Raw genomic sequence first — 27,417 nt, 5'->3', positions numbered from 1 at the left:
CATTCCACCCCAAAGCAACGGAATACACATTCTTCTCTACTGCCCATGGAACATTCTCCAGAATCGACCACATCCTAGGTCATAAATCAGGTCTCAACCGGTACCAAAAGATTGGGATCATTCCCTGCCTATTTTCAGACCACAATGCTTTGAAACTAGAACTCAATCCCAAGAGGAAAGTCGGAAAGAACTCAAATACATGGAGGCTAAAGAGCATCCTACTGAAGAATGAATGGGTCAACCAGGAAATTAAAGAAGAATTAAAAAAATACATGGAAACTAATGAAAATGAAAACACAACTGTTCAAAATCTTTGGGATGCAGCAAAGGCAGTCCTAAGAGGAAAGTATATAGCAATACAAGCCTTTCTCAAGAAACAAGAAAGGTCTCAAGTACACAACCTAACCCTACACCTAAAGGAGCTGGAGAAAGAACAGCAAATAAAGCCTAAACCCAGCAGGAGAAGAGAAATCATAAAGATCAGAGCAGAAATCAATGAAATAGAAACTAAAAGAACAGTAGAACAGATCAACGAAACTAGGAGCTGGTTCTTTGAAAGAATTAACAAGATTGATAAACCCCTGGCCAGACTTATCAAAAAGAGAAGAGAAATGACCCAAATCAACAAAATCATGAGTGAAAGAGGAGAGATCACAACCAACACCAAAGAAATACAAACAATTATAAGAACATATTATGAGCAACTCTATGCCAGCAAATTAGATAACCTGGAAGAGATGGATGCATTCCTAGAGATGTATCAACTACCAAAACTGAACCAGGATGAAATAGAAAACCTGAACAGACCTATAACCACTAAGGAAATTGAAGCAGTCATCAAAAATCTCCCAAAAAACAAAAGCCCAGGGCCAGATGGCTTCCCAGGGGAATTCTACCAAACATTTCAAGAAGAATTAATACCTATTCTTCTGAAACTGTTCCAAAAAATTGAAACGGAAGGAAAACTTCCAAACTCATTTTACGAGGCCAGCATTACCTTGATCCCCAAACCAGACAAAGACCCCATCAAAAAGGAGAATTACAGACCAATATCCCTGATGAACATGGATGCAAAAATTCTCACCAAAATACTAGCCAATAGGATCCAACAGTACATTAAAAGGATTATTCACCATGACCAAGTGGGATTTATCCCTGGGCTGCAAGGTTGGTTCAACATCCGCAAATCAATCAATGTGATACAGTACATTAACAAAGGAAAGAACAAGAATCATATGATCCTCTCGATAGATGCTGAAAAAGCTTTTGACAAAGTACAGCATCCTTTCTTGATCAAAACTCTTCAGACTATAGGGATAGAGGGTACATACCTCAATATCATAAAAGCCATCTATGAAAAACCTACAGCAAATATTATTCTCAATGGGGAAAAACTGAGAGCTTTCCCCCTAAGGTCAGGAACGCGGCAGGGATGTCCACTATCACCACTGCTATTCAACATAGTATTGGAAGTCCTAGCCACAGCAATCAGACAACAAAAAGAAATCAAAGGCATCCAAATTGGCAAAGAAGAAGTCAAACTCTCACTCTTTGCAGATGATATGATACTTTATGTGGAAAACCCAAAAGACTCCACCCCAAAACTGCTAGAACTCATACAGGAATTCAGTAAAGTGGCAGGATATAAAATCAATGCACAGAAGTCAGTGGCATTCCTATACACCAACAACAAGACAGAAGAAAGAGAAATTAAGGAGTCGATCCCATTTACAATTGCACCCAAAACCATAAGATACCTAGGAATAAATCTAACCAAAGAGACAAAGGATCTGTACTCAGAAAACTATAAAATACTCATGAAAGAAATTGAGGAAGACACAAAGAAATGGAAAAACGTTCCATGCTCATGGATTGGAAGAACAAATATTGTGAAGATGTCAATGCTACCTAGAGCAATCTACACATTCAATGCAATCCCCATCAAAATACCATCCACTTTTTTCAAAGAAATGGAACAAATAATCCTAAAATTTGTATGGAACCAGAAAAGACCCCGCATAGCCAGAGGAATATTGAAAAAGAAAAGCAAAGCCGGTGGCATCACAATTCCGGACTTCAAGCTCTATTACAAAGCTGTCATCATCAAGACAGCATGGTACTGGCACAAAAACAGACACATCGATCAATGGAACAGAATAGAGAGCCCAGAAATGGACCCTCAACTCTATGGTCAACTAATCTTCGACAAAGCGGGAAAGAATGTCCAATGGAACAAAGACAGTCTCTTCAACAAATGGTGTTGGGAAAATTGGATAGACACATGCAGAAGAATGAAACTGGACCACTTCCTTACACCACACACAAAAATAGACTCCAAATGGTTGAAAGACCTCAATGTGAGACAGGAGTCCATCAAAATCCTAAAGGAGAACACAGGCAACAACCTCTTTGACCTCAGCCGAAGCAACTTCTTCCTAGAAACATCGCCAAAGGCAAGGGAAGCAAGGGCAAAAATGAACTATTGGGACTTCATCAAGATAAGAAGCTTTTGCAAAGCAAAGGAAACAGTTAACAAAACCAAAAGACAACCGACAGAATGGGAGAAGATATTTGCAAATGACATATCAGATAAAGGGCTAGTATCCAAAATCTATAAAGAACTCATCAAACTCAACACCCAAAGAACAAAGAATCCAATTAAGAAATGGGCAGAAGACATGAACAGACATTTTTCCAAAGAAGACATCCAAATGGCCAACAGACACATGAAAAAGTGCTCAATATCGCTCAGCATCAGGGAAATCCAAATCAAAACCTCAATGAGATATCACCTCACACCAGTCAGAATGGCTAAAATTAACAAGTCAGGAAACGACAGATGTTGGCGGGGATGCGGAGAAAGGGGAACCCTCCTACACTGTTGGTGGGAATGCAAGCTGGTGCAGCCACTCTGGAAAACTGTATGGAGGTTCCTCAAAAAGTTGAAAATAGAGCTACCATATGATCCAGCAATTGCACTACTGGGTATTTACCCCAAAGATACAAAAGTAGGGATCCGAAGGGCTACGTGCACCCCGATGTTTATAGCAGCAATGTCCACAATAGCCAAACTGTGGAAAGAGCCAAGATGTCCATCGACAGATGAATGGATAAAGAAGATGTGGTATATATATACAATGGAATATTATGCAGCCATCAAAAGGAATGAGATCTTGCCATTTGCAACGACGTGGATGGAACTGGAGGGTATTATGTTGAGTGAAATAAGTCAAACAGAGAAAGACATGTATCATATGATCTCACTGATATGAGGAATTCTTAATCGCAGGAAACAAACTGAGTGTTGTTGGAGTGGGGGGTGGGGTGGGAGGGATGGGGGGACTGGGTGATAGACACTGGGGAGTGTATGTGCTCTGGTAAGCGCTGTGAATTGTGCAAGACTGTTGAATCTCAGATCTGTACCTCTGAAACAAATAATGCAATATATGTTAAGAAAAAAAAAAAAGAAGAAGAAGAAGAAGAAGGTAGCGGGAGGGGAAGAATGAAGCGGGGGAAATCGGAGGGGTAGACGAACCATGAGAGACGATGGACTCTGAAAAACAAACAGGGTTCTAGAGGGGAGGGGGGTGGGAGGATGGGTTAGCCTGGTGGTGGGTATTTAGGAGGGCACATTCTGCATGGAGCACTGGGTGTTGTGCACAAACAATGAATCATGGAACACTTCATCTAAAACTAATGTTGTAATGTAAGGGGAATAACATAAGAATAAAAAAAATTAAAAAAAAAAAAAAAAAAAAAAAAAAAAAAAAAAAAAAAAAAAAAAAAAATTTTTAATAAAAAATGTTGAAACATACAGAAAATTAAAAAATGTATTTTGAACTTTTGTACGCTCACCACTTAGATTCAACAGTTTTCATTTTGCTGTATTTGTTTTACTCTGTGTTCTTTATCGAACCATTTAAGGTAAAGTATGGAAATCAGGACACTTGATCCCTAAACACTTCTGCATGCATCTCAAAAAATTAAAAGGTTTTCCTATATAACTAGAGTACCATTAACACACTTAACAAAGTTAATAAACAATTCCCTGACATCATGTTCACGATACCCAATCCACGTTCAGATTTCCCCATTTGTCTCAAAATTTTATTTTACACATTTGTTTCTCCAAACCAGGCTTTGGTTAAGAGCCAGGCACTGAATTTGGTTGTTATATCTGTCTCTAAAGTCTCCTTAGAAAATAATTTTTTTTGAGGTATAACATATACATAGAAAAAAGCACAAATCTAAATTTTATGGCTAGAAGCATTTTCACCTAGTTGAACAGATCCACAAAACCTCTACCCAGATCCAGAAACAGATGATGATACACCCCAGAAACCCTTTAGTGCTCTCTTCCATTTACAGCCCTCCAATGAGAGGGTAAACACTACCCTGACTTGTAATACCATAGATTAGTTGTGCCTGTTTGGAAGATTATATAAAAGAAATCAGGTAATATATATTCTTTTATGTCTGGCTTTTGTCACTCATTCTGTTTCTGAGATTTATTATGTTGTTACATACAGCAGTTCTGTGTGTGTGTGTGTGTTGGGGTAATTTTTCATTTTCCATCAGGCTATTCCATTGTATGAATAGACCACAAACTATTTTTGCTCATGCTGATGAGCATTTGGCCTGTTTCCACTTTGGGGCTATTACAAATAGTGCTCCTATGAACATTCTTGTATAGGTCTTTTTATGGGATGTATATCCAGGAGTGGAACTGCTGGGTCATGGGGTATGTGTATGTTCAGCTGCAGATGATACTGCCAAAGTTTTGCAGAGTAATTGCTTTAGTTTTCTTCCTCAGAGATTTGTATTATAAATGTGATAGAATGTCTTTGACTTCTGTATTTATCACTTCCTCTTAAATCCTCTTAACCTCTATATTAACTTATTGATTGAAAAAAATTACTCATTTTCCATTTCTCTTAAAGCATTTATCTCCCCTCAAATTGCATCTAGATGAGTATGTATGCATGTATTTTTGGTGTAAAACAGTAACATTTATTTTGCTTATGAATCTATAATTCAAGTAGGGTTTGGCATAGTGAACTTTTTTCAAAATAAACTTTATATAGAATAGATTTAAATATACATAAAAATTGGGAAGACAGTACAGAGCACCTATACATCCCACACCCAGTTTCCCCTATCATTAACATTTTATATTAGTATAATGTATTTGTCACAATTAATGAGCCAATATTGATACAGTATTATTAAGTCAGTCAATACTTTATTCGGATTCACTTAGTTTTTACCTGTATCTTTTTTTTTTCTGTTTGAGGATACCATCCAGGATGCCACATTACATTTAGTCTTCATGTCTCCTTATGTTCCTTTTGGCTCTGACAATTTCACTGACTTCTCTTGTTTTTGATGACTTTGACAGTTTTGAGGAGAACTGTTCAGATGTTTTTAAGAATGTCCCTCCATTGGAATTTGTCTGTTGTTTTTCTCATTAGAATGTAGTTATGGGTTTTTGAGATAGAGATCACAGACGTAAACTGCTATTTTCATTACATCATACCAAAGGTACATATTATCAGTGTGACTTAGCACTTTGGATATTGGCCTTGATCATCTAGCTGAGGTAGTAGTGTATGTCATATTTCTCCACTGTGAAATATCTATGCTCTGCGCTCCCCTTTTCATACAGTACTCTTTGAAGGAAATCACCATGCAAAGCCTACATTTAAGGAGTGGAGAGTTATGCTCCACCTCCTTAAGGGCAGAAAATCTACATAAATCACTTAGAATTCTTCTGCATGAGAGATTTCTCCTCTCCCTGTTCATTTATTTGTCCAATCATTTATTTATGTCAGTATAGACTCATGGATATTTTATACTTTGGTTATAATCCAATACCAATTTGTTTATTTATTGCTGAAATTATTTCAGCTTTGGCCATTAGGAGCTCTTTCAGTTTGCTCCTACGTCCTTTTAACATATCCCCTAATTGTGGGTTTTGTTTTCTTTTGTTTTGTTTTGAGCACTTCCTTTCTGGCACAATCTATCTCATGCCCAGTCCTAGAATCATCCCATTTCTCCAAGAACCTTAGCTCCCTTTTATTGGAGAATGGTATTAGAAACCAAGATCTGGGCACGAGGTGTGCTCATTGCTATTGCAGTGTCATCATTTCTAGGCTCTCCTACTAATAAAGCAAGGAAATATGTGTGTACAAACATGTACATTTACATACCAATATATTTCTATGTATATATCCATCTATATTAAGTGAACATATCTATATTAGGCTAAACATTTGTTTATACTGATGTCTCCAACTCTAATCGATTGACATAAGGATCATTATAGTTTTCTTCATTGCCTGTCTGTAACCACCCATTTCAGCAACAAGAAACCTGTCTCTACCATCCACCATCCATTGTTCAATTCCAATACACATGTACAGTGACTTCAGAATTGTTAACCCATACTCCTTTGGGAAACAACTTTGTTAACCACAGTACAGTTCTTATGTGTGATTCCTTTTGCCTTTTGTCTCATACATTGATTTCCAAATCTACTTAGGTCAGCACCTTTCCCCCATCACCTTCAAGAGGTTGATTCATACATTCATCACAGTCTGTATTCCATCTTGGGATCCTCCAATTTTCTAAATAATTTTTAGAAATGTTCATGCAGGGTGCCTGGGTGGCTCAGTTGGTTGGGTGTCTGTCTTTGGCTCAGGTCATGATCCCGGAGTCCCAGAATCGAGTCCCGTGTCAGGCTCTCTGCTCGGCGGGGAGTCTGCTTCTCCCTTTGACCCTCCCCACTCTCGTGCTTTCTCTCTCACACACTCTCTCTCTCAAATAAATAAAATCTTTTTTTAAAAGAAATGTTCAAGCATTAAAGTTGACCCTGTATGCTATAAAATTCTATGGGCTTTTATCAATGCAAATGTCATATATTCACTATTTCAGTATCATACAGTATAATTTCACCATCCTAAGCCCCTCCACCCCCATGGCTTCACCTATTCAACCCTCCATCCCCTCTTCTTCCCTGAACTCCTAACCACTGAACTGGACTGTAAATATGACTGTGTTTAGCTTTGTAAGAAACTGATAAATTGGGGCGTCTGGGTGGCTCAGTTGGTTAAGCGACTGCCTTCGGCTCAGGTCATGATCCTGGAGTCCCTGGATCGAGTCCCGCATCGGGCTCCCTGCTCGGCAGGGAGTCTGCTTCTCCCTCTGACCCTCCTCCCTCTCATGCTCTCTGTCTCTCATTCTCTCTGTCTCAAATAAATAAATAAAATCTTTAAAAAAAAAAAAAAAAGAAACTGCTAAATTGGCTATAGCATTTTGCATTCCCACCAGCAATAAATGAGAGTTCCTCTTACTCTACCTTCTCATCAGCAATTAGTATTATCAGTCTTTAGTATTTTAGCCATTGTAATTAAAGGGGACAGTGTTATTTCATTGTTGTTTAACTTGCATTACCCTAATAAGAAATGATATTGAGAATTTTTCATATGCTTATTTTCCATATACATATTTTATTTGGTACAGTACTTATTTAAATCTTTTGCCCATTTCTTTCTCTTTGTAGGGTAGGGGTGTTTTCTTGCTGTTGAATTTTTAAAGTTCTTCATATATTTTGCATGCAGATCAGATAAGCATTTTGCAAAAATTTTCTTCCAGTCTGTGACTTTTCATTCTCCTAACAGTGCCCTTTGTGGAGCAGAAGTTTTTAATTTCAATAAAGTTTAATCGATCAATTTTTTTTCTTTTGTGGACCATGTTTTTGTTGTTATATTGAGAAACACATTCCCAAAACCAAGGTCATGTATATTTTTTCTCTTGTCTCTCTTAGAAGTTTAATAGTTTTAAATTTCACATTCAGGTCTATGATCCACTTTGAATTAAATTCTGTGTAAGATGTAAGGTTTGTGCCTAGGTTCAATTTCTATATATGAACATCCAATTGTCCCAGTACCATTTCTTGAAAAGACTATTCTTTCTCCATTGAATTATCTTTGCCCTTTTGTCAAAAGTCAGTTAACTATATTTGAATGGGTCTGTTTCTGTTTTTTTTTTTTTTTTTATTCTGTTCTGTTAATTCATATGTCTATTACTTCACCAATGCCATCCTGTCTTGATTACTGTAGCTTTATAGCAGGTCTTGGAATTGGATAGTGTAATTCTTCCAAGTTCATTCTTCTTCAGAATTGACAGCATATATTTTGAAATTAGTTCTTATATTTCAAAATTTTTCCCTGAGTTCTCTTCATCCCTCCTTTCACATTCTATTTTTCTCTAATCATCTAATTTCTGAATTTTTAAAATTCAAATTTATGTTGTACTTTTATAGTTTATAAGACCTTAAATTTGTGTTGCTAGTTTTGAACTATTCTGTTATAGTTTTCATCTGTTTTGTGGGTACCTCTCTCTTGCATGTTTTCATTGTTTCTAGAAGGGTTATTATACTTCTTACTATTTTTTTTTTATTTTTCTTATGAAAAAACACATTGTATGTGCTTCAACAATAATCTTTTTGGTTGCTTATTTCTTAAATGAAAGAAATTCCTGTAGTTTTATGAGGGAGGGGTGGGAAGTGATAGCTTTCTTAGCTTCAAGAGTCTAGAGTTCATCCTTGTTTTTTTTGCACAAACTAATGAAAAACATGGCCTTGGATTTTCTAAGATCTAACTCTTCTGGTGTTTTCTAACACTTTCATCAAGAAGTTCTCTTTTCATTTCTACTATTGTTCCTGTTCTGATCAACTATACTCAGGAGTTTCTTATCAATGCTAGGTCTTTCTTCGAAAAAGAGCCCTGTTTTTGTTAGTTTGAAGAATTTATAGGGCCTGGAATACTCCAAGGACTATCAGTCATTATCACATCATGGTTCCTTTGTACTTACCATGAATTGGATCTAATCCAACTCCCTTCCATTTTTGGCGGCTTTTCTCAGGTTGGCCACTGTGTTTTCCAATGAGTACATATTGGTTATTTAAGCAATCTCCTGTTTTCAGAGTCATAAGAATTTCAGAGGGCTTCCCTCTGCTTTGTCCCACACAGATGAGATAATACAACAGTCTTGTAACCATCAGTTGTTTTTCCCTGCCTACTTAGGGGTTTACTAAGATACTGTGTCAACTACTTTTATTATGGATGTTGTGTATGTCTTTGGTTTTGCTACCCTAGTTGTTCAGCATTTTTTAATTTGGGAGAGGATTTTCAAATATTAAACCAATCTGGTCTTTCTTGAATAATCCAAACTTGGTTGTAATACTTTTCATGTACTACTAAATTCACTTTGCTAATATTTTGTTAGAATATTCATATAAATATTCATGAAATATGTTGGTTTATATTTTTTGAAATGTTCTTGTTGGATTTTGCTATGAAAATTATATTGTCTAAATGACAAATGTCTATTCTTTTTGTACAATGAATTTATGTTAAATTGATATTATTTGCTCCTTAAAACTTTGGTAGTATTCACTAGTGAAGCCATCTGAGTCTAGATTGTTTGGTGGAATGTTTTAATTAAAGATTTAATTTCTTTAATAGATATAGGACTATATAGATTTTCTACCCTTCCTTGCCTCAGTTTTCAATTCCACTTAATCTTTAAAATCATTGAACTAACGTTCTTCAAAATCTACTCTTATTATCACTTTAATCTGTAAAATCCATAGATATGTCCTCCTTTTTATCCTTCATATAGGCAATTTGGTCTTCTTTCTTTTTTGTTTTCTGATCAGTCTTGTTAGTTTTTGTAATTTTATTGTGTCAAGAATGAAAGTTTGGCTTTTCAGAGTTCTTAAACTTTATATATATGTTTCTATTTCATATGCTTTTGCTCTTACTGATTTCCTTCCTTCTACTTTTTTGTTCTTTTTCTAGCTTCTTAAGATGGATACTTTCATCAAGATTTTATCTGGGTGATGGGTATTAAGGAGAGCATGTGTGGCGATGAGCACTGGGTGTTATATGCAACTAATGAATCGTTGAACACTACATCAAAAACTAATGATGTATTATATGTTGGCTAAATGAACATAATAAAAAAAAGAAAAAAGATTTTATCCTTACTTCTTTTTAAATATATGATAGCATACATATATCATAAATTGAATAATATAACTTAAAGGCTATCCATTTTCTTCTGAGCATGGCTTTGGCTGCAATCCATACACTGTGATATACTGTGTGTTTATTAACATTCAGAAAATATGTTTTCCAATTTCCCCTATGATATGTTCTTTGACTCAGACGTTATTTTGAAGTATAGTACTCAATTTCCAAATATTTTGAAATTTTCTAGTTATTGTTTTCTTATTGACTTCTTGAATATTTCTACTGTGGCCAGAGACAATACTCCAAATGATTTCAACCCTTTGATATTTTTGAGACCTGCTTTGTAGACCAGTGCTTGATAAAAGTTTCATATGCACTTGAAAAAAATGTTTATTCTACATTTTTCTGTTTGCAGTGTTTTCTAGGTATCAATTAGGTCAGCTTTGCAAACTTTGTTATATTGTTCCATATTGTTACTAACAGTATTTCATATTGTTACTTATAATAGTCTAGATTGTTACTAATGATTATATCTCCTTATCCTATTAATTACAAGAAAAGTATTTTAACTATAAATGTAAACTTGTCTATCCTTTTAATTCTGTCAATATTTGCTTTATGTATTGTCAGGCTATGTTTTTAGAAACATACAAATACAAATTCTCTGCATTTTTCTGGTGTATTTATTCCTTTGTCATTTTTTTTTTTAAAGATTTTATTTATTTATTTGACAGAGAGACATAGTGAGAGCAGGAACACAAGCAGGGGGAGTGGGAGAGGGAGAAGCAGGCTTCCCGCAGAGCAGGGAGCCCGACGTGGGGTTCGATCCCAGGACCCTGGGATCATGACCTGAGCCGAAGGCAGACGCTTAACGACTGAGCCACCCAGGCGACCCTCCTTTGTCATTTTTAAATAGCCCTCTTCATCTCCAATAATGTTATTTTTTTTAAAGTCTATTTTATGGGGGTGCCTGGGTGACTCAGGCGGTTAAGCATCTGCCTTCAGCTCAGGTCATGATCCCAGGGCCCTGGGATTGAGCCCCATATCAGGCTCCCTGCTCAACGGGGAGCCTGCTTCTCCCTCTCCCCCCACCCCCCACTCAGGTTCTCGCTCACTAGCTGTGTGCTTGCTCACTTTCTCTATCTCTCAAATAAATAAATAATCTTAAAAAAATAAAATAAAAGTCTTTTATGTAGTATTAATAAAGCCATACCATCCTTCTTTTGGTTAGTATTTTCATGCTATCTTTTCTATCCTTTTACTTTCAATTTTTCTCTATCTTCTTGTTTAATGTTTGTGTTTGTAAAAAGCATATAATTATTGTTTGTTTTTTTAATCCACTCTGTCTTTTAAATGGAGGATTAATTCATTTACATATACAGTAATTATGATATTTTTTGTGTTTAAGATCATCTTACTATTTGTTTTCTCTTTGTCTCATTTGTTCTATATTCCTTTTTCTTTCCTTTTATCCCTTATTTGAATTAACCATATTTTTCTTTGTATCATTCTATGTCCTTTCTCCCTCTATTAGGTTATTATATTTTTAAACTGTTCTTTTTAGAGGCTATCCTACAGGTTGCAACATGCATCCTTGATTTAATAAGGATATAAACATTAGTGCTATTATCACTTCCTGGGTAATTCAAAGATCTTAGACCACTTAAACTCCACTGACCCTCCCAACTTTTTGCTACTGTTTCTATCTTAAGCTTCTTTTAATCTACAACAGTCAACTCCCATCTCTTTCATGACATTGATTTTTTGAAGAGACCAAGGCAGTTGTCTTATAGAATGTTCCATCTATAGGATTTACTTGTTCCTCTTGGTTTCATTTAACTTGGTCCTCTAACCTGTCTACTCTTGGGAAATCAAAAGTGAAATGTAGCTAAATTAGATATAGGGGAGACATACTTAGCAACAATACTTTATAGCCAATGCTTTGAATTTTATATTGTCACATCAAGGACACAGTAATTTTAACCTCCTGTGTTTCCAAAAATTGTTGTATGGATTAAATGAGATGGCATATGTCAAGTGTCTATGAGGCTATCTGATACATAGTAGGTAAAGAGCAGAGTTTCCCAACCTCAGCACTGTTAACACTCTGGACCAGATAATTTTCTGTTGTGGGAGCTGTCCTGTGCATTGTAGGATGTCCTGTGCATTAGCAGCATTCCTGACCTCTACCCATTATATACCAGTAGCATACTCCAGTTGTCACAACCAAAAATATCTCCAGACATTTCCAAGTGTCCTCTGGGTGGGGGGAACTGGTTCCAGTTCAGACCACTAGTATAGAGCAAAAACCCAAGTATTGGATAAGTATTCCACAAGTACCTACTATCGTGCAGTGTGCAAAGCTTTGAGATTAAGACCTAATGAAACATGATTTCTGACTTCAACATACTCATGGTTTTGGAGAGAGACAATAGGCAAGTAGGGAATTAACAGATAAATGCTGTGATAAGGACAACCACTGTTGTATGTGAGGAGAGGCAGGCGATTCACTCTGCCTCAGAGGCCCTTTCACGGAAGAACAGAGAACTCTGATTTGAGACCCGAGGGACAGAATTCTCTCCTCTTTAAGGCTCAAGAGATCAAACCAATAAAGCCCATTCATAATGAAAATCAATACTTCAGAAATGAATTATCAAAACCCATATAATTTTCAGGCTGTATTTCAGAGTATGATCAATAAAGATGAATCTACTACCAAATACAGAGACACAAGTAAGGTAAGTCAGGAGTGAGAGCTGCAGATGGCACAATCAGCCATCTACTTCCTCAGTTGTTAGCAGCAAATATGTTATATTTTCCCATTCTATAGCTCGCAGTCTGTTTGGGGACAGACTGGGTAACTAACACCAGATTAACACGTCAGGATAATGTCACACACACCCTCTCTCGTTGACATTGGAAAGCCTTGACTAAGGAGGCCCATCCAACTGTGCATGCTGGTCCAGCCACCTATACTTTTCATTCTTCTTCCTGCCCAAGTACTTCTTTAGATCACTTGCAGTATAAATCAGAGACTGGTTAGCTGTTCACTAATTCTGCTTCCTCTATTTCCTGGGCATATAGCTTTATTACATTTCCTAGCCTCTTCTGCAGCTTACTGTGGCCATGTGAACAATTTCTAATCCAAGGTATGTAATAGTGGAAGTCATATGTACTCTTTCCAGGTCTGGCCCATAAAAACCTCCCATGTGTAATCCTTCGTGCTGTTTTCTCTTCCAGTGGCTTGATTCAGACACCCATTGGTACCTTGGTAGCCAAGGTTTAAAGATGGCAGAGCTGAGGAGTGAAAGGAGCCTGTGTTCCTGAGTCTCCCCTTGGAGGAGAGAGGCCCAGCAACCAAGAATGCCCTTATTGGGTTGGATATGAATAAGAAGTAAACTTCTGTGTTAAGCCGTGAGATCTGAGGGTTTATCAAGTACAGTAGCAAGCATTAGCCTCCTAATACACCAAAGTAAAGAAATAGCCAGGTTTACCCTGCAATTGTAAGCCCCTCAGTCCTGCAGACATGCACGGTATTTCTGCTGTGTTCACCAAGCCAAAGAAAAGCACTTTTTGCCAGCAAATTTCACTGATATTCCCTGGAGTTAGGTGGGTATGTGAGAGGCCATTTGCAAGGCCATTGCTAAAGATCACACTTCATCTAATGTCCACAGCACAGAAGTATGAAAGGGCATGGGCTTTGATGTCAGACAGATGTGGCTCTGAATCTTGGCTACCCCCCGCCCGACAATTCTTTGGCTTCATCTCCCTGGGCCTCTGTTTCTTCATCTGCAAAATGAGGGTAATAAAACCTCATAGGGATTTAGCGGGGATAAAACAACAGATAGCATATAAAACATCGGCATAGTTCCAAGCATGTCCAAGGTACTCAATTATCAATTAGGTCCCTCCCAACAATCATGAAATGAATAAATTAGGAGTTTATTTACCCTTCTAATCAGAAGACTAAGCAAGAGGTGGCCTTTTCACAAAGAACTATATATTTATTCTTCCATAGAAATGTTTAATACCTCATACAAAGGAACCAGGTTCAACAAATACTTTTATTTTTCCCTTGGTCTAAATAAGGAGAATTTAAGTTTCAAGAAACTTAAAAATATAAGCATAAACAGAGGCAGCATTCATTATTTTTAGAACTCTTTCCCTTTATAGAAATAAATGTCGTATTTTTAAACCAACAACAGAACATACAGTGACCTCTGACCCAGATGGAGAGCAATAAATGAGACGATTCACACAAAGCAGGGGGAGTACAGGGTTTTGCTGGACAATACCCGTGTTGCCCCAGATACAATGAGTCCAAGGGAAAAGATGGCAGATCACAAAGCTAACACGTTGGTGGCAGGCCCTCCACCTGACCCAAGCCCATCTCTGTAGCTGAGATTTGGCAACAGGACAGGTAAATGGAGCAGGATCCTTCTAGGGAGGTTGGTGGAGCAGTGAGCTGTCACACCCCTGTGCCCCAACTGCAGGGACAAGAGGCTGAAATGTCAGGCCAACCAGGATGCAGAGGGAAACATGGAAGAGAGCTGCCCACCGGCATGACTAAGTGCTCTTGGGGACAGGCCCCACTTAGAGGGCAGGAAGCAAATATCCAGATGTTATGAGCTGCCAGGTATGATTAACTGAGGAAAGGTGAAGCTGCCCACTTAACCACCTGAGCAGCAGCCCCACCCGAGTGACCCAAGAGGTTTCTGCAAATGCATTAATCATCAAAACCAGTGGAGGCTCCATCCATCTCCATCCCCGCCGCTCTTCATCTCTCCCTCTGACAGTCAGAAGAGCAGCCTATTTTTAAACCCTGGCACCACTTTCCCTCATGGAAACATGGGGGCTTCCTGACACAGGCTGATGCTCAGCGGAAATGCAGGCACACCGAAGGGCCTGCCCACTCTCCCACCCTTCCTCTCCCTGGAGGGGCAAAGGCTGCTCGGGGACAGCGAATATCTAACACCGGCCTCCATGACAGCGAAACCGACTGCCAGCTTCCATCCTCGGCAAAAGGGAGGCTTGGGCAAGAACCAGCCCCATGTACAGATATCAATAGCAACAGCTCAAGCCTGGGAAGAAGAAAAATAAACCCCAGATGCCAATTCTAGCATCTTTTAAAGTAAAAGAGTTTAAAAAAAAATAAAAGAAAAAAAAAGAGCTTAAAAGGATCTCAGTGTCTCTTTAACATGTATCTAACGTGCTTTAAATAAAATAGCAAACATTTCATTAAGCATTGGAGACTTTTTCTTGGCAAGGTCGCAATGAAGTCAATTTACCCAAAAAAAAAAAAAAAAAAAAAAAGAAGAAGAAGAAGACTTTTCAAGAAAGGAGGTTGTATTATACTTACAATCGCTCCAGCTGCTTCAGATCCTGGAAGGCGCCTCTCTCGATGATGCTGACCTGGTTGTCTTCCAGATGCCTAGAACCACAGAAACAGCAGCGGTCAAGGACAAGGGGCCTCAGGGGTCCTGGCGCTAGGCTTCAGGCCCGGCAGGCAGGGCCACTCAGCCCCTCCCACAACACTCTGCCCTGCCCCTCACCCCCCAGCCAGGATCAGTCTGGTGGGACAAGATAATTCACATGCCAGCTTGGTGTCACGGTAACCAGGGTTTCGCCGCCTGCACACTTCTACCTGACAGATTGGTTTCCATGCCTCTATTTTAAGAATGTTCTCAGCAAATGTCCCCCCAAGCACTGCAGGATGTTGCACAGAAAAGGAAGAGGTAAAAGCTGCTTCTTATAAAAACCACACATATATTCAGCATCTCCTCCCTTGGAGCTCCCTCCTCTAGAGATGCAAAAATACTTCATTAAAAAGGGCCTCTCTGTGTACTCTGTCTCTGGGTCACCTACTGGAAAGGGTGACCCTATTGTTGGACAACTGCCTGTACTAGGAACTCTCCTCGCCCAGGGCCTGGCTGTTCCCAACGTGAGGGTGATGGTCACGAAAGCTAGTCTAGCCACAGTCTCTGCTGACCTCCAAAGTCCTCCATGCAGATGATTAAAAACCTAAACACTTTGCTTAAGTGAGGTTGTTTCAAGCATGTGGCATACCCTAAGAATTGAGTATACAATGAAACATTTGTTTCCCTAACTTAAAACACACACACACACACACACAATGGCAGCTTAAATAGGATTAGCTAGGCTAAGGGAAACAATGAGGGAAGGGAAGCAATGAGGTTGTCCAGTTTCCATCCAGGACCAATCCTGCTGGCTGAATGAGACTTAAGGGGATGCAGTTGTGTTTGAAGGATGTGTCCTTGGAAGTTGGAGTTTAGGAAGGGCTGTGGGTGCCCCTGGATTACAAAGGAGGAGAGGTGCCCTGAGCACCTGAAGGAAAAACAGAAGGATGGAAGGCAGCTTTAAGGAAGGTTGGCCTTCATTTCAAAATGATTCCATCCATGCTTGCCCACCACCTCTGAGGCATTTCATAACCCCTGTACTTCTTGGGCTTAACACTTGGGTCCTTGTGTTTATTTTCAAGTCCATCGTCCCCACTATGCCTAGGGACTAAGAGGGTAAGAACTTCTGTTCGTTCTCATACTCCTTGCCCTACCACATTTGCCTAGCGCAGCAGCCACTTAATAAAGGCTTTTGAATAATGAAAAACTAAAGATGACTTGGGGCCACATAACATATTGATTTTCTATCAAGGAAAAGGCTAGTCTAGGACATAAGAAGTGTCTGACTCAGACGATCAGAGTGATAAGGGTATTTTGTTTGGGTTCAATGATATTTTACATTTTTTGTGACTTTTTCACAAGCAACTAAAAATCAATTATCTCACACACACACACACACACACACACACACCACAAAAGAAACTCCTTTTGAAAATTCAGCTCCTGTGTTTCCAAATACCAATAATTGGTGGGAACTAAGTATGGGGTCAGGCAAGGCACACGGGCCCCTCAGTCTGCCTCAATCCTCACCCACTCCAGTTCATACATTCATGTCCCTCTGGCCCCTTACAACTTAACAGATACGGACATCATGGAGTAGGGAAGCTAAGAGACTCACCCAGGGAGAAATTATTTGGATAAAGTCATACAGCCAGCTAGGATAGACTCTTTAACCCCCCAGTCTGGTGTGCTTGTCAAATCTGGCGTAAAAACCCCTGTCCTGCTTTCTTACCAGCAGATGGTGTGGCACTGGGCTATCTAATCAACCTCTCAGGGACTCTCTTTCCTTATTTATAAAATTAAAAAAAAAAATCTCATAAGTCCTTGTAAGGATAAAAATGGAATAGAGTGTGTAAATTATCTAGTCCAGGATCTGGAATACAATTAGAGGCTTAATAAATGTTCTTTTTTCCTTCCCTTGTCTTTCTCTCTATTCTGCCATATGGCAAGGAGGGCCTTGGAATGCCAACAGACTCACACTAGCACATCTCGCTAAACAGGGAACCAGTTCAATATTAGTGACTAGGGATTTGTTGAGCTGGGTTTTTACTATCAGTCAATCCATCACAGTGCTTGTTGTTGTTAAGTTCCCAATTATAACAAGGAGCAACCCTAGAGTGACTGAGTGTGATATTCTTTTTTTTTTTTAAAGATTTTATTTATTCATTTGACAGAGAGAGTCACAGCAAGAGAGGGAACGCAAGCAGGGGGAGCGGGAGAGGGAGAAGCAGGCTTCCTGCCAAGCAGGGAGCCCAATGCGGGTGACCAGAGCCGAAGGAAGATGCTTAACGACTGAGCCACCCAGGCGCCCCTGAGTGTGATATTCTTGCTGGGTTTCTGAAGAATTTTAACTCCAATCTCCTATGATGAATTTTTTAGTTCTGTACTAATTAATCTAATACTGCTAGCTTCTTTCAGAAAGGGGAGTCAAAAAATGCAAATATATCTGTATTAGATATCTGCCCCTTCTCTACTTTGCTCAGGCTCAGGGAGGCTAATTTTTATCACTTCAAGAAGCTTCTCTGACTCTAGTTTCCACTTGAGTAAGCCATGGAAGTCACCAGCAGAAAATGAGATGTGGGATGGAGTGATATTCGGGGATTTGTTCCTACCTCCTTCCCTGCCAAGTAACTTCAGATTGACTGTGTCCCTCTACCTAAGACCCCAGATCCTGTCAGGCAGTTCCCTACCCTTTGTGGGCTCAAATAACCACTTCCTCTCACTGCTCCTTGAGGCCCAGAGCACTGTCGTGGCTCCTTGTTGCTAGCCCCAGGAAATTGCACCATATCTTCTTGGTTTTTCTTAACTTTGCCCACACCTTTATAAATAATTCTTTATTCAGCTCCCCTTATTTGTCCTGAGTGAGTGTCATCTCTTTCCTGCTGGAGTCCTGGCTGGTAAGGTAGCTAGGGTCCCTCTCTAGATCTGCTTCCTAGACCTATCAGAGACCAGCCTAGTACCTGACTTTTAAAGGTGCAATAAATAATCAATATCTGATGAATGAATGAATGAATGAATGAATAAAGAAACTGTGAACCTTACATCCAGACTTCTAGGCTGAGATGCAGTTCAGGAGCTTGGGATAATGCCATTGATGTCACTCTCATTTTACTGACCAGATGCAGGAGGTCAGGGATCCAGGAAAGGTTGGATGCCCAGAAGGGCTGTCCATGAGTCTGTTCTGAGTTAGAGACATACAGACTGTGTTCAGCTCTTTTGGCATTGTTATTTTTTAGTTTTAACACTGGATCAGAATTGGAAATCACCCCATGTGATGATGGCTGGGGAGGAGTTTAACTCTTTTATTGACCCCATTTGGGATAAAGCTGGCTCCCACATTGTGGGCACAGCAGAGTTCTTGCAACAGACTACTAAGAAAGGGAATATAATTGATAACACCAGAAGAGATCTTTTCCTACTCCCACTCTGTGGGAGAAAGAATTGTTATGGGCAATTCTTATATCTTCTCCTTGAATGTACTTTATTTGGGGAAAATTGCCTTTGGATGAGACCAAAGTTCCCCAATCTCCATTTTATCTGCTTTTGCCCATTCACCTGTACTGTATTAACAGTTCTGCATGGAAATAAGTGGCAAGCTCAAATTATTCAAGACTATTGAGTCTTTTCTGGCTTCACTATAAATTGTAAATAAGAAACAGATACAGGGAATGTGCCAAGGTGTGATGAAAGCTTTTCAAAAAAGATAGTTGTCTAGGTTACTCAGCTAAAAAGAATAGATTGGGAGAAAATATGGTTTAAATGTCTGGGTATTTTACTGGTGTGAGAAAGCATTTCAGCTATCCCACCTAGCAGATTCTTTCACAGTAATAAAGGACCACTTGAATGGGATTGTCTTTGAGTTGATAAGGAAGATAATGAAACACAATATATTAACAGAGTCTATAAAGAGGGGAAGGGGGAGTGTTTTGGTGTTGCTTATCAAAATAAGAAGAATGTGTCAATTAAATGAATGATAAACTGGAGTCAAAGGAATGTTTTGTAGACCATCCAGAGGATATTAATACAATCTTTTGTGATTATTTTAAACTTTCTATTTGCAGAGAGCAGATATGGAAATAGGAATTTTTATTAGCCTTTCTGATGTAATGGTAAGAAAATCAAAGAGTTTTCTTTTCTGACTTGGTTAGAAAATGAAGCATTAGGTGAAATTTGTGACTCATATGAAAGGAAATCTCTCAGAGATGCAGGGGGGAAAATGGAAACAAAGAGAGAAGTTAAATGTTTGTTTTTTAAGCTGTCAGATGACCTGCAATCAGGAGTTTACCGTCTCTATCTCTTCAATAAAAGTTACTCTAAAGCTAAGCCATGGAATTCCCTCAACCCATCCCAGTCTCAATTCTGTCCCACACACATCTCATGAGAGCTGCCAGTCATTTGACATACACGAGACTGCTTAGGGCAAAAGACTCAGCAGAGGGTAGAGGCTACCGCTTCGGCCCCCACCACCTTCCTCCTGAGGATGGTGAGAGGAGTGTGAACATGCCACATCTGGAGAATATATCAAGGGGAAAACATCTGCTATCTGGAGGCCCAACATTCAGATCCTAGTGTCCCCACACACTAGTGTTCAGGGAAACTCAGGTAAACCACTTATTTGCACATCAGGGCTGTATTTTTAAGATGGGTAGACTATTGCTTCCTGGTTTTTAAAATTTCTATAATGCAAATGGACAGCAGCTCTGCACAGAGGTTAGAAAACACACGTTCTGGGTTCTGACTTCTCCTTAGCATAGTTACCTGCCATGTGAAGCTGGGACAACTTAACCAACTGTGCCTGTTTCCTCTGGGCAGATAGGGGTTAATAACCACATAACACAGAGCTTGATCTGCGATAGGTACCATATATACATTGGTTATCATCACCATTGTCACCACTATCTACTTCTCAGTCAGAAAAGCAATGCTACGCAAGTAATATTCCACAAGTTGCAGTGAGAATAAACAGACTTCATGAAAATGATAAAACCATAAAGCATTATATGTGCAACTGTGAGAATTAGGAGGACTTCTGACTATTTGTTATGGGTGGAATTATATCCCCCCCACCAAATTCATATGTTGATGTCCTAATCCCCAGGCTATCATAATGTGACCTTATTTGGAGATATGGTCATCACTGAGGTAATTCAGTTAAAATGGGGTCATTAGGATGTGCACTAATCTAATATGACTGGTGTCCTTATAACAAGAGAAAATGTGAACAGAGACTGCTTAGAAGGAAGACGATGTGAGAGACTCAGGGAGAAGACAACCATCTAGAAACCAGGGATTTCTGAGGCTACCAGAAGCTAGAAAAGGTGCTGGATCAGAGCCTCCCTCTCAGGATCGCCCTCAAAAGGAACCAACCCTGTTGCCACCCTGACTTTGGTTTTTTGGCCTCAGAAACTGTCAGACAATAATTTTTGTTAAGCCACCCACTGTGTGGTCCTTTGTTACAGTAGCCCCCCCGAACTAGTATATTATCATTCCTTAACTTAGAGATGAAAAAACTGAGGCCCAGAGAGGTATAGTGATTCACCCAAGATCACATGCACAGTTAATTTTGATGCAGGACCAGAACCTGGTACTTCTTGTCCCTACAATAAAATTCTTTGTATTATAATGGGCTATTAGCAAAAAGAAGGAGGTGGCTTCAGATACCAAGACTTTAGCTGCTGCTTCTAGCAGGGATTTGCCAACCAAGATTTCATGACACAATAGACACCAAGGCACTGGCCAGACTGCCCAGACAGTGCTCCAGGTGTGGAGCCACACTTGGGGGCGAAATCAACCTCTGAGTAAAGTAGCAAAGAGGCTCCAATTGCTCCTCTCTTGTATCTCTAAATATTTCAGACTTGCCAATGGACAAGCATTTAGGCACATCCTTATCACTCACAGACTCAGGGATGGGTGAAGGTGTTCAATATGTAGCAAGGAAACCTGATATTCCTTGCTCCCCTGTTGCATCAATACCCATCTCAAATTTTGCTACCTGTCTGTACGGCTGTGGGTGTACAACAGGGGCCCTGACCCTGTCTGACTCTCTCCCTCCCTTCTCCCCTCCTCTTCAGTAAGCAACAAGATAAATAGCTTTTGTTCTGATTGCTCTTTTAATGCACAGGCTGGAGAAGAAATTATAATCTCTATGGAAGAGTAGCCTGGTTAGTCAAGCTGACATTGCTATCATCCTAGAAGCTGGGCATGTTGATTTATTCATGTAGAGCCTTCTGTTTTCCCTGTCACTGGAACTGACTTCTTCCACCGGTCTAGCCCAGCCGGCAGCATGGAGACACAGAATGAGATACCCATGAAAACCTGGGTCTACTAATGAAGGGTTTTCTGTTGAAGAATGGTAAATTCCTGTCACCCAGTGCATAGGGGTGTAATGTCAGGCCAGCAGAACATTTTCACAAGGCCAAAGAGCTGAAAATGAAAATGCGTCGAAGAGCCATGTATTACTTACAAGACTCGGAGATTCTTGAGTCCAGCAAAGTCCATCTTGGTGATCCTGGTAATATTATTTCTGTCCAGGTCACTGCAATAGAGAGCAAATTTGGGTCAGATTTTTTTTTGCAGGTTACACTTATGGTCTATTCAACCCAGACTGGCTTGAAGGAATGTTGCTTGTCAAGCAGAAGGTAATTCCAATGATTAATATCATCCCCTGAGCATGCCCAACCAACCTTAAGGATACTGTTTGGAATAAGCTACCCATTATGTATGTAGTAGAGCCCTGCTATATTTAGCTGCCTGGCTTCTGTTGCCCCTTCTTTGGGTAACAACTTTTTCTTTGGAAGTTCCCTCCCCCAACTCTCAGACCATGTCACATAAGTGAGGCTTACCCCTCTTCCCAGATCCAGGAAAGTATACATGACTCAAATTCCCAATAGCTCTCTCTCCCCACTGGGTTTCCAAGCTGTTCAGCATTGCCAGAAACCATCTTGCCACCATGTAGAAAGAGTTTTCCAGAGTCAAGGAGAGACTGATTCCTGGTGCTAGCCTATGAGTATGTGGATCTACCCATGCCTGAAGCCAGGTACTTCTGCATTTTGAAATTATATGAGCCAATCTATCCCATCTCCCTTATATTTTGTCTTAAAACAGTTTGAGTTGAATTTTCTATCACTTGAAACCAAAAGAATCTTAACTGACTTTGGTACCTACCTAGGTATTTGTTTATTTTCCAGCTGGTTTGCAAACTCCCTGAGGGCAAAGGTAATACCTCATTTAACTTCCATAGCTCAATCTAGAGAGTATGTGCCTGGCACAGAGTAGAGGGAACTTTGCTAATCTCATACATTAGGGAAAGACACATGCATTGCTCCTGCCTCAACTAGTAGGTTTACGCTCCTAAAAATGATCCCAAAGAGAAGAATTTGCTACGGAAGAATTGAAAGCATTATGGTGGTATATGTGTTGGGGAGAAGGGACACCATGGGTATTAGAAAACCAGGGTTAGAGAAAACCAAAGTCAAGAATGAACCTATGAACAACTATAAATATATTCTGTGTTCACTAACATTATCTAAGACTAGATGCAAAAAAAAAAAAGACCACGCATAATATGTTACAGTTCTTAATAATGGATGCTGAATGGCTAACTCCTATCTACCATACCTTCTTGAGAAATTTTCAGGGTTCTGGCCACATTGGAGTTTCAACAAGTTACTTGTAAACTGGCTTTTCTCTTTTCCTGAACATTCAGGAACTAAGGAGGCCATTTTCTCCATGACAGATCCCCATCCACACAGTCACTACTTCTAACATTTTCCTAGCCAGGGCCTAAAGTTGCCATCCTGCAGTCATGTCTCAGAGGGACTTGCGAGCTCTACAGCTGTGTTAAAGGAACAGGGAAACAGTCTTCAGATTCTAGCACTTTATATGAAGAGGATTATTCTCCTGATACTGAAGATAATACCACAATAAAAATCAAGTGAGTCCTTGGTTAATCTCACCTGGGAACCACCTCCCTTCCTCATCCAGTTTTCCACTACCTAAAGCAGCAATCAAGTTGTTTCTTAACTAGCCTGTGATGGAGAGAGGTAGTATATAGACTTCTCAGACTCAGTTGAGTGCTGGCTGGTAAAGGAAGAGCAAGAATTACACAGGGAAATAAAGAAAGGTTGCCTGTCTGAGGGAATGTGTGCATGCTCATACTCACCCTGAGTATTTTTCTCAACTCCTGTCTCAATGGGACTGATGTTTGGGGACACTGAAAACTACAGATATGACAATGCAACTAAGGGTTTAATTACCAGGACCCAGCATGGTATCTCAGCAGCTTGTGCTGGTGGCTGGGGCACCAATATTTTCAATTAATATTTATTACGTGAAGGGGCACAAAGCGTGCTGCTGCAAGGCTGAGGACTTGGTGAGGGTAGGGGGGAACAGGTTGTGGGGTTCCCCAGGCACACAGTCCCTGTTTGGGAGGCAGAGCCTCAGGGACAAGCAGCCCTGAGTTTGAGTCCCTGCCCTGCCACCTGCTGAGTGAGCTATGGGCAGTTCCCTTCATTTCTGAGGCTCCGCTTCTCCATCCACAAATGGAGGGTGGTCACCCCAGCTCAAAGGTTTTTGTGAAGGTCAAATGAGATGACACATATACAGTGCTTCCCCGGCACTTATTAGAGACTCAATCATGGCGGCTATTATTACTATCATTAGTTGAACTACAGCCTTCTTACCTGCACCCGCCACTTCCACCCTGAAATTTCAGTGCATCAAGAGCAGTTGCCTGCACCGCCCCAAACTCTGTGCCTACAGATGAATCCTGGGATCTCCAGGAGACTATCTTCCTGTAGATGTAAAAGGGGTGCATTTTGTGACTAATAAGTAGTAAGATGGCACCACAAGCAGCCCCCTCATGCTGCCCCTCCCTCTCACATTTCTTTTTTTTTTCTTTAAAGATTTTTAATTTATTTATTTGACAGAGAGAGACACAGCAAGAGAGGGAACACAAGCAGGGGGAGTGGGAGAGGGAGAAGCAGGCTCCCCGCGGAGCAGGGAGCCCGATGCGGGGCTCGATCCCAGGACCCTGGGCTCATGACCTGAGCTGAAGGCAGACGCTTAATGACTAAGCCACCCAGGCGCCCTGCCTCTCACATTTCTAAGACACCTATTTCCAAATCTCCCCCTGCCCTGCCAGCACACACCCTGCCCGACTGCCAGGAAGGAGGTCAGGAAGCACGTTCCTGGGCTCTGAGGTGAGACAGGTCAGGGTTCAAATCTCTTCCCTACCCCCGACGCCCAGCTGTGTGAGTATTTTAGCTTTTCTGAGCCTCCCTGCTTTATGTAAGCCTCTCCTACTTGCAACCTTGGAATGGCAAGAAGCACAAAACCTTGACTACAAGTATGCTTGGCTGAAAACGGGACTTAATTAAATGGGCACTGTGAAGAAGCTGCACTACCTCATGTACCCACTGCTCCCCTAGCCCCCGTGGTCCCAGTCCGGGCTACTCTGGAACTTCAGCCTGACTTCTTAGCCATCAGCTTCGGCCTTTGAGGGAATCAGAATCAGTAGATCTTAGCCTCGCAGATGGTTCAGACGGTGTTCTGAACCATCTGCAAGCATGATCCCTCGATGGGGAGCCACTGCAGTTCTAGTGGTGGAGTAGGGAAGTGGGGTGGTATTGAAACATGTCTGCAAGTTGTTTCATTGACAAGCCTGCCGTGGAGAGGTGGAGTCTATGTTCCTTTCCCTTGAAAGTGAGCAGGCCTTATGACTGCTTAGACAAGCCCGGGGCAGGAATGACGCTGTAGAATTTCTGAGGCTGGATTAGAAAAGGCAGTAAGCGACTGCCTGGCTCTCTTGAAGCCCTGAGCTGCCATGCTGGAAGACCGGAAGGCCTAGGGTCACCACTGGTAAGACCATGTGAGCCCTGAGCTGCCATGTTGGAAGACCGGAAGGCCTAGGGTCTCCACTGGTAAGACCATGTGAGCCCTGAGCTGCCATGTTGGAAGACCGGAAGGCCTAGGGTCACCACTGGTAAGACCATGTGAGCCCTGAGCTGCCATGTTGGAAGACCGGAAGGCCTAGGGTCACCACTGGTAAGACCATGTGAGAGGACCAGAGAGAGACAGAGACAGGGAGAGAGAGGGAGGTGCTGGAGGAGCCCCGGCGGTTCCACCCTGGCTGTTTGATTCTTTCCAGCATAGAGGTCAGGCACATAAGTGCAGACACCTTTGAGATTCCAGCTCCAGCTACCATCTGGTTATGACTTATGAGAAACTCTGAGCCAGATCACCCAGCTGAACTACTCTTGAATTCCTGTCCACAGAAACTGTGAGGGAGAATACTAAAATGAGCACTGTCTTAAGCCATTAAGTTTTGGAGTGATTTGTTTGGCAACAAAAGAGAGATGGAAGAGAAAGATACCTTTTGAATGTTTAACTTCCTCTTAACAATGGAACCTCCTTCACATGACTCTCAATGGCATGTCCTTTCTGTGCTTGCCTGTCACCCTTGAGATCCTCAGTCCTGTCATTTTGGTCAAATATGGCTCATAGGGGCCAAAAACACCCTGTCATTCTAGGAATGAAGTGAGAACCAGCCCTTCTCTCAGGTTCTCAGGAGTAAAGGCTGCATAATTAGGGTTGCCCATCTCTCCAAGTGAGCCTTAGGATACCATGAGAATCACCTTGGTGTTATATTAATAATCGCAGTAGTGGGTACCCTTCATTGAACATTGTGGCAGAGACCAGCAAGTTGTCCAGCAAACCATTTTCCCTCAGTCTGGTTACACAGATAGCATACATTTCTCAGCTTCCCTGGCAGGGAGGTGCAACCATGTGACTGAGTTCTCACTATTACATGGGCAGAGGCAATATATGCTGCCCTCAGGCCTGACCAATAACACTTCCTGCCCAATCCTTCATGATCTTTTTCTTCCCTCTGCTTGGGCTGAATTCAGTAAGTCCAGGGGAGGACTCCAAGAATGGCAGACAGAAAGAGCCTGAGTCCTTGAATGACTGCATGGAATAGAGACCTTCCCTCCTCTTTCTCTCCATTTACCTATATAAAACTCAGACACATTCAAGAAATAATTCTTAAAGCCACTGAAATTTTGGGCCTATTTGTTATAGCAGTCTACACTGACAAATGCAATATCTTTGAGTCAGGATCTTTCCATCTTTTTTTTTTTTTTCTTTCTCTTTGCAACAGTTCTGAAAGGTAGGTATTATTATCTTCCTTAAACAGATAAAAATACTGCAGATAAGCCTTAATAAGAGCTGATGTTTGTTGGGCCCAGACTATGCACTAGGCACTGTGCTAAAAATTGTATGTTCATTTTCTCTTATCCAGACAGCAATCATATGTGGTAGATACTATTACTATCCCATTTTTCACATGAGGAAGCTGAAGCATAATTTCCCCAACCCCAATCCAGCTTAGATTTTACCAATAAAGCAACTTGCCATGAAGTCACACAACGAGTAAGTGGCAAAGGCTGGGATGTGAACTTGGGCTCTCTGAATGCAGAGGACATGTTTTTTATCACATCATGCTCCCCATCTATAGCTAGACTCTAAGCATTTTCTACTACATCAGGTTAACTACTGACTGAAAGAAAAAAATCAATGAATAAATGAATAAATAAATAGAACAGTACAGAATAGAATTTCCCATCCCATCTTGAGGAAAGCAAGGGGCACTCCTGGTGGTTTCACTGCTTCCCACTCTAGGCAAGATGGCCCATTTCCTTTTCTGTCTCCCAGTGAGGTCTGGCTCAGTGGGGGTGCTGAGACCCTCTGCAAGCTTTCAGAGGGGTGCTTTCCTGCTGTTTTTGCCCATGTCTGGTTTTTGCCATGTTGCTCATCAGCTACCAGATTGCCTATATAAACAAGCATCACCATGGTAATCTCCCACATTATTTTTCCCTATCCCAATCAGTGAATCATAAACCAATGCTGAGAGTCACAGCTTTGTGGTATTTTCACATCTGTTTGACACCTTGGGTGGGGTGGGG

General features: G+C 40.6%; 1 protein-coding gene across 3 annotated transcripts in view; it reads right to left on the bottom strand.

The window, feature by feature from the left end:
• The window catches only part of SLIT3 (slit guidance ligand 3), a 605,319-nt gene that overhangs the window by 538,412 nt on the left and 39,490 nt on the right, over window positions 1–27,417 (bottom strand). For all 3 annotated transcript variants that reach the window (XM_045901662.3, XM_045901670.3, XM_064596588.1), the window contains exons 2-3: window positions 21,918–21,989; window positions 15,397–15,468 (exon numbers count right to left, since the gene is read on the bottom strand). In XM_045901662.3, coding sequence (XP_045757618.1) covers window positions 15,397–15,468; window positions 21,918–21,989 — 144 coding nt within the window. The remainder of the gene's footprint in view (window positions 1–15,396; window positions 15,469–21,917; window positions 21,990–27,417) is intronic.

This window comes from Mirounga angustirostris, unplaced genomic scaffold (genome assembly GCF_029215605.1).
Source record: "Mirounga angustirostris isolate CCGP_5_RB_7025 unplaced genomic scaffold, mMirAng1.0.hap1 SCAF_7, whole genome shotgun sequence".
Taxonomy (NCBI): domain Eukaryota; kingdom Metazoa; phylum Chordata; class Mammalia; order Carnivora; family Phocidae; genus Mirounga; species Mirounga angustirostris.
This window is presented reverse-complemented; position numbering and strand designations above follow the sequence as displayed.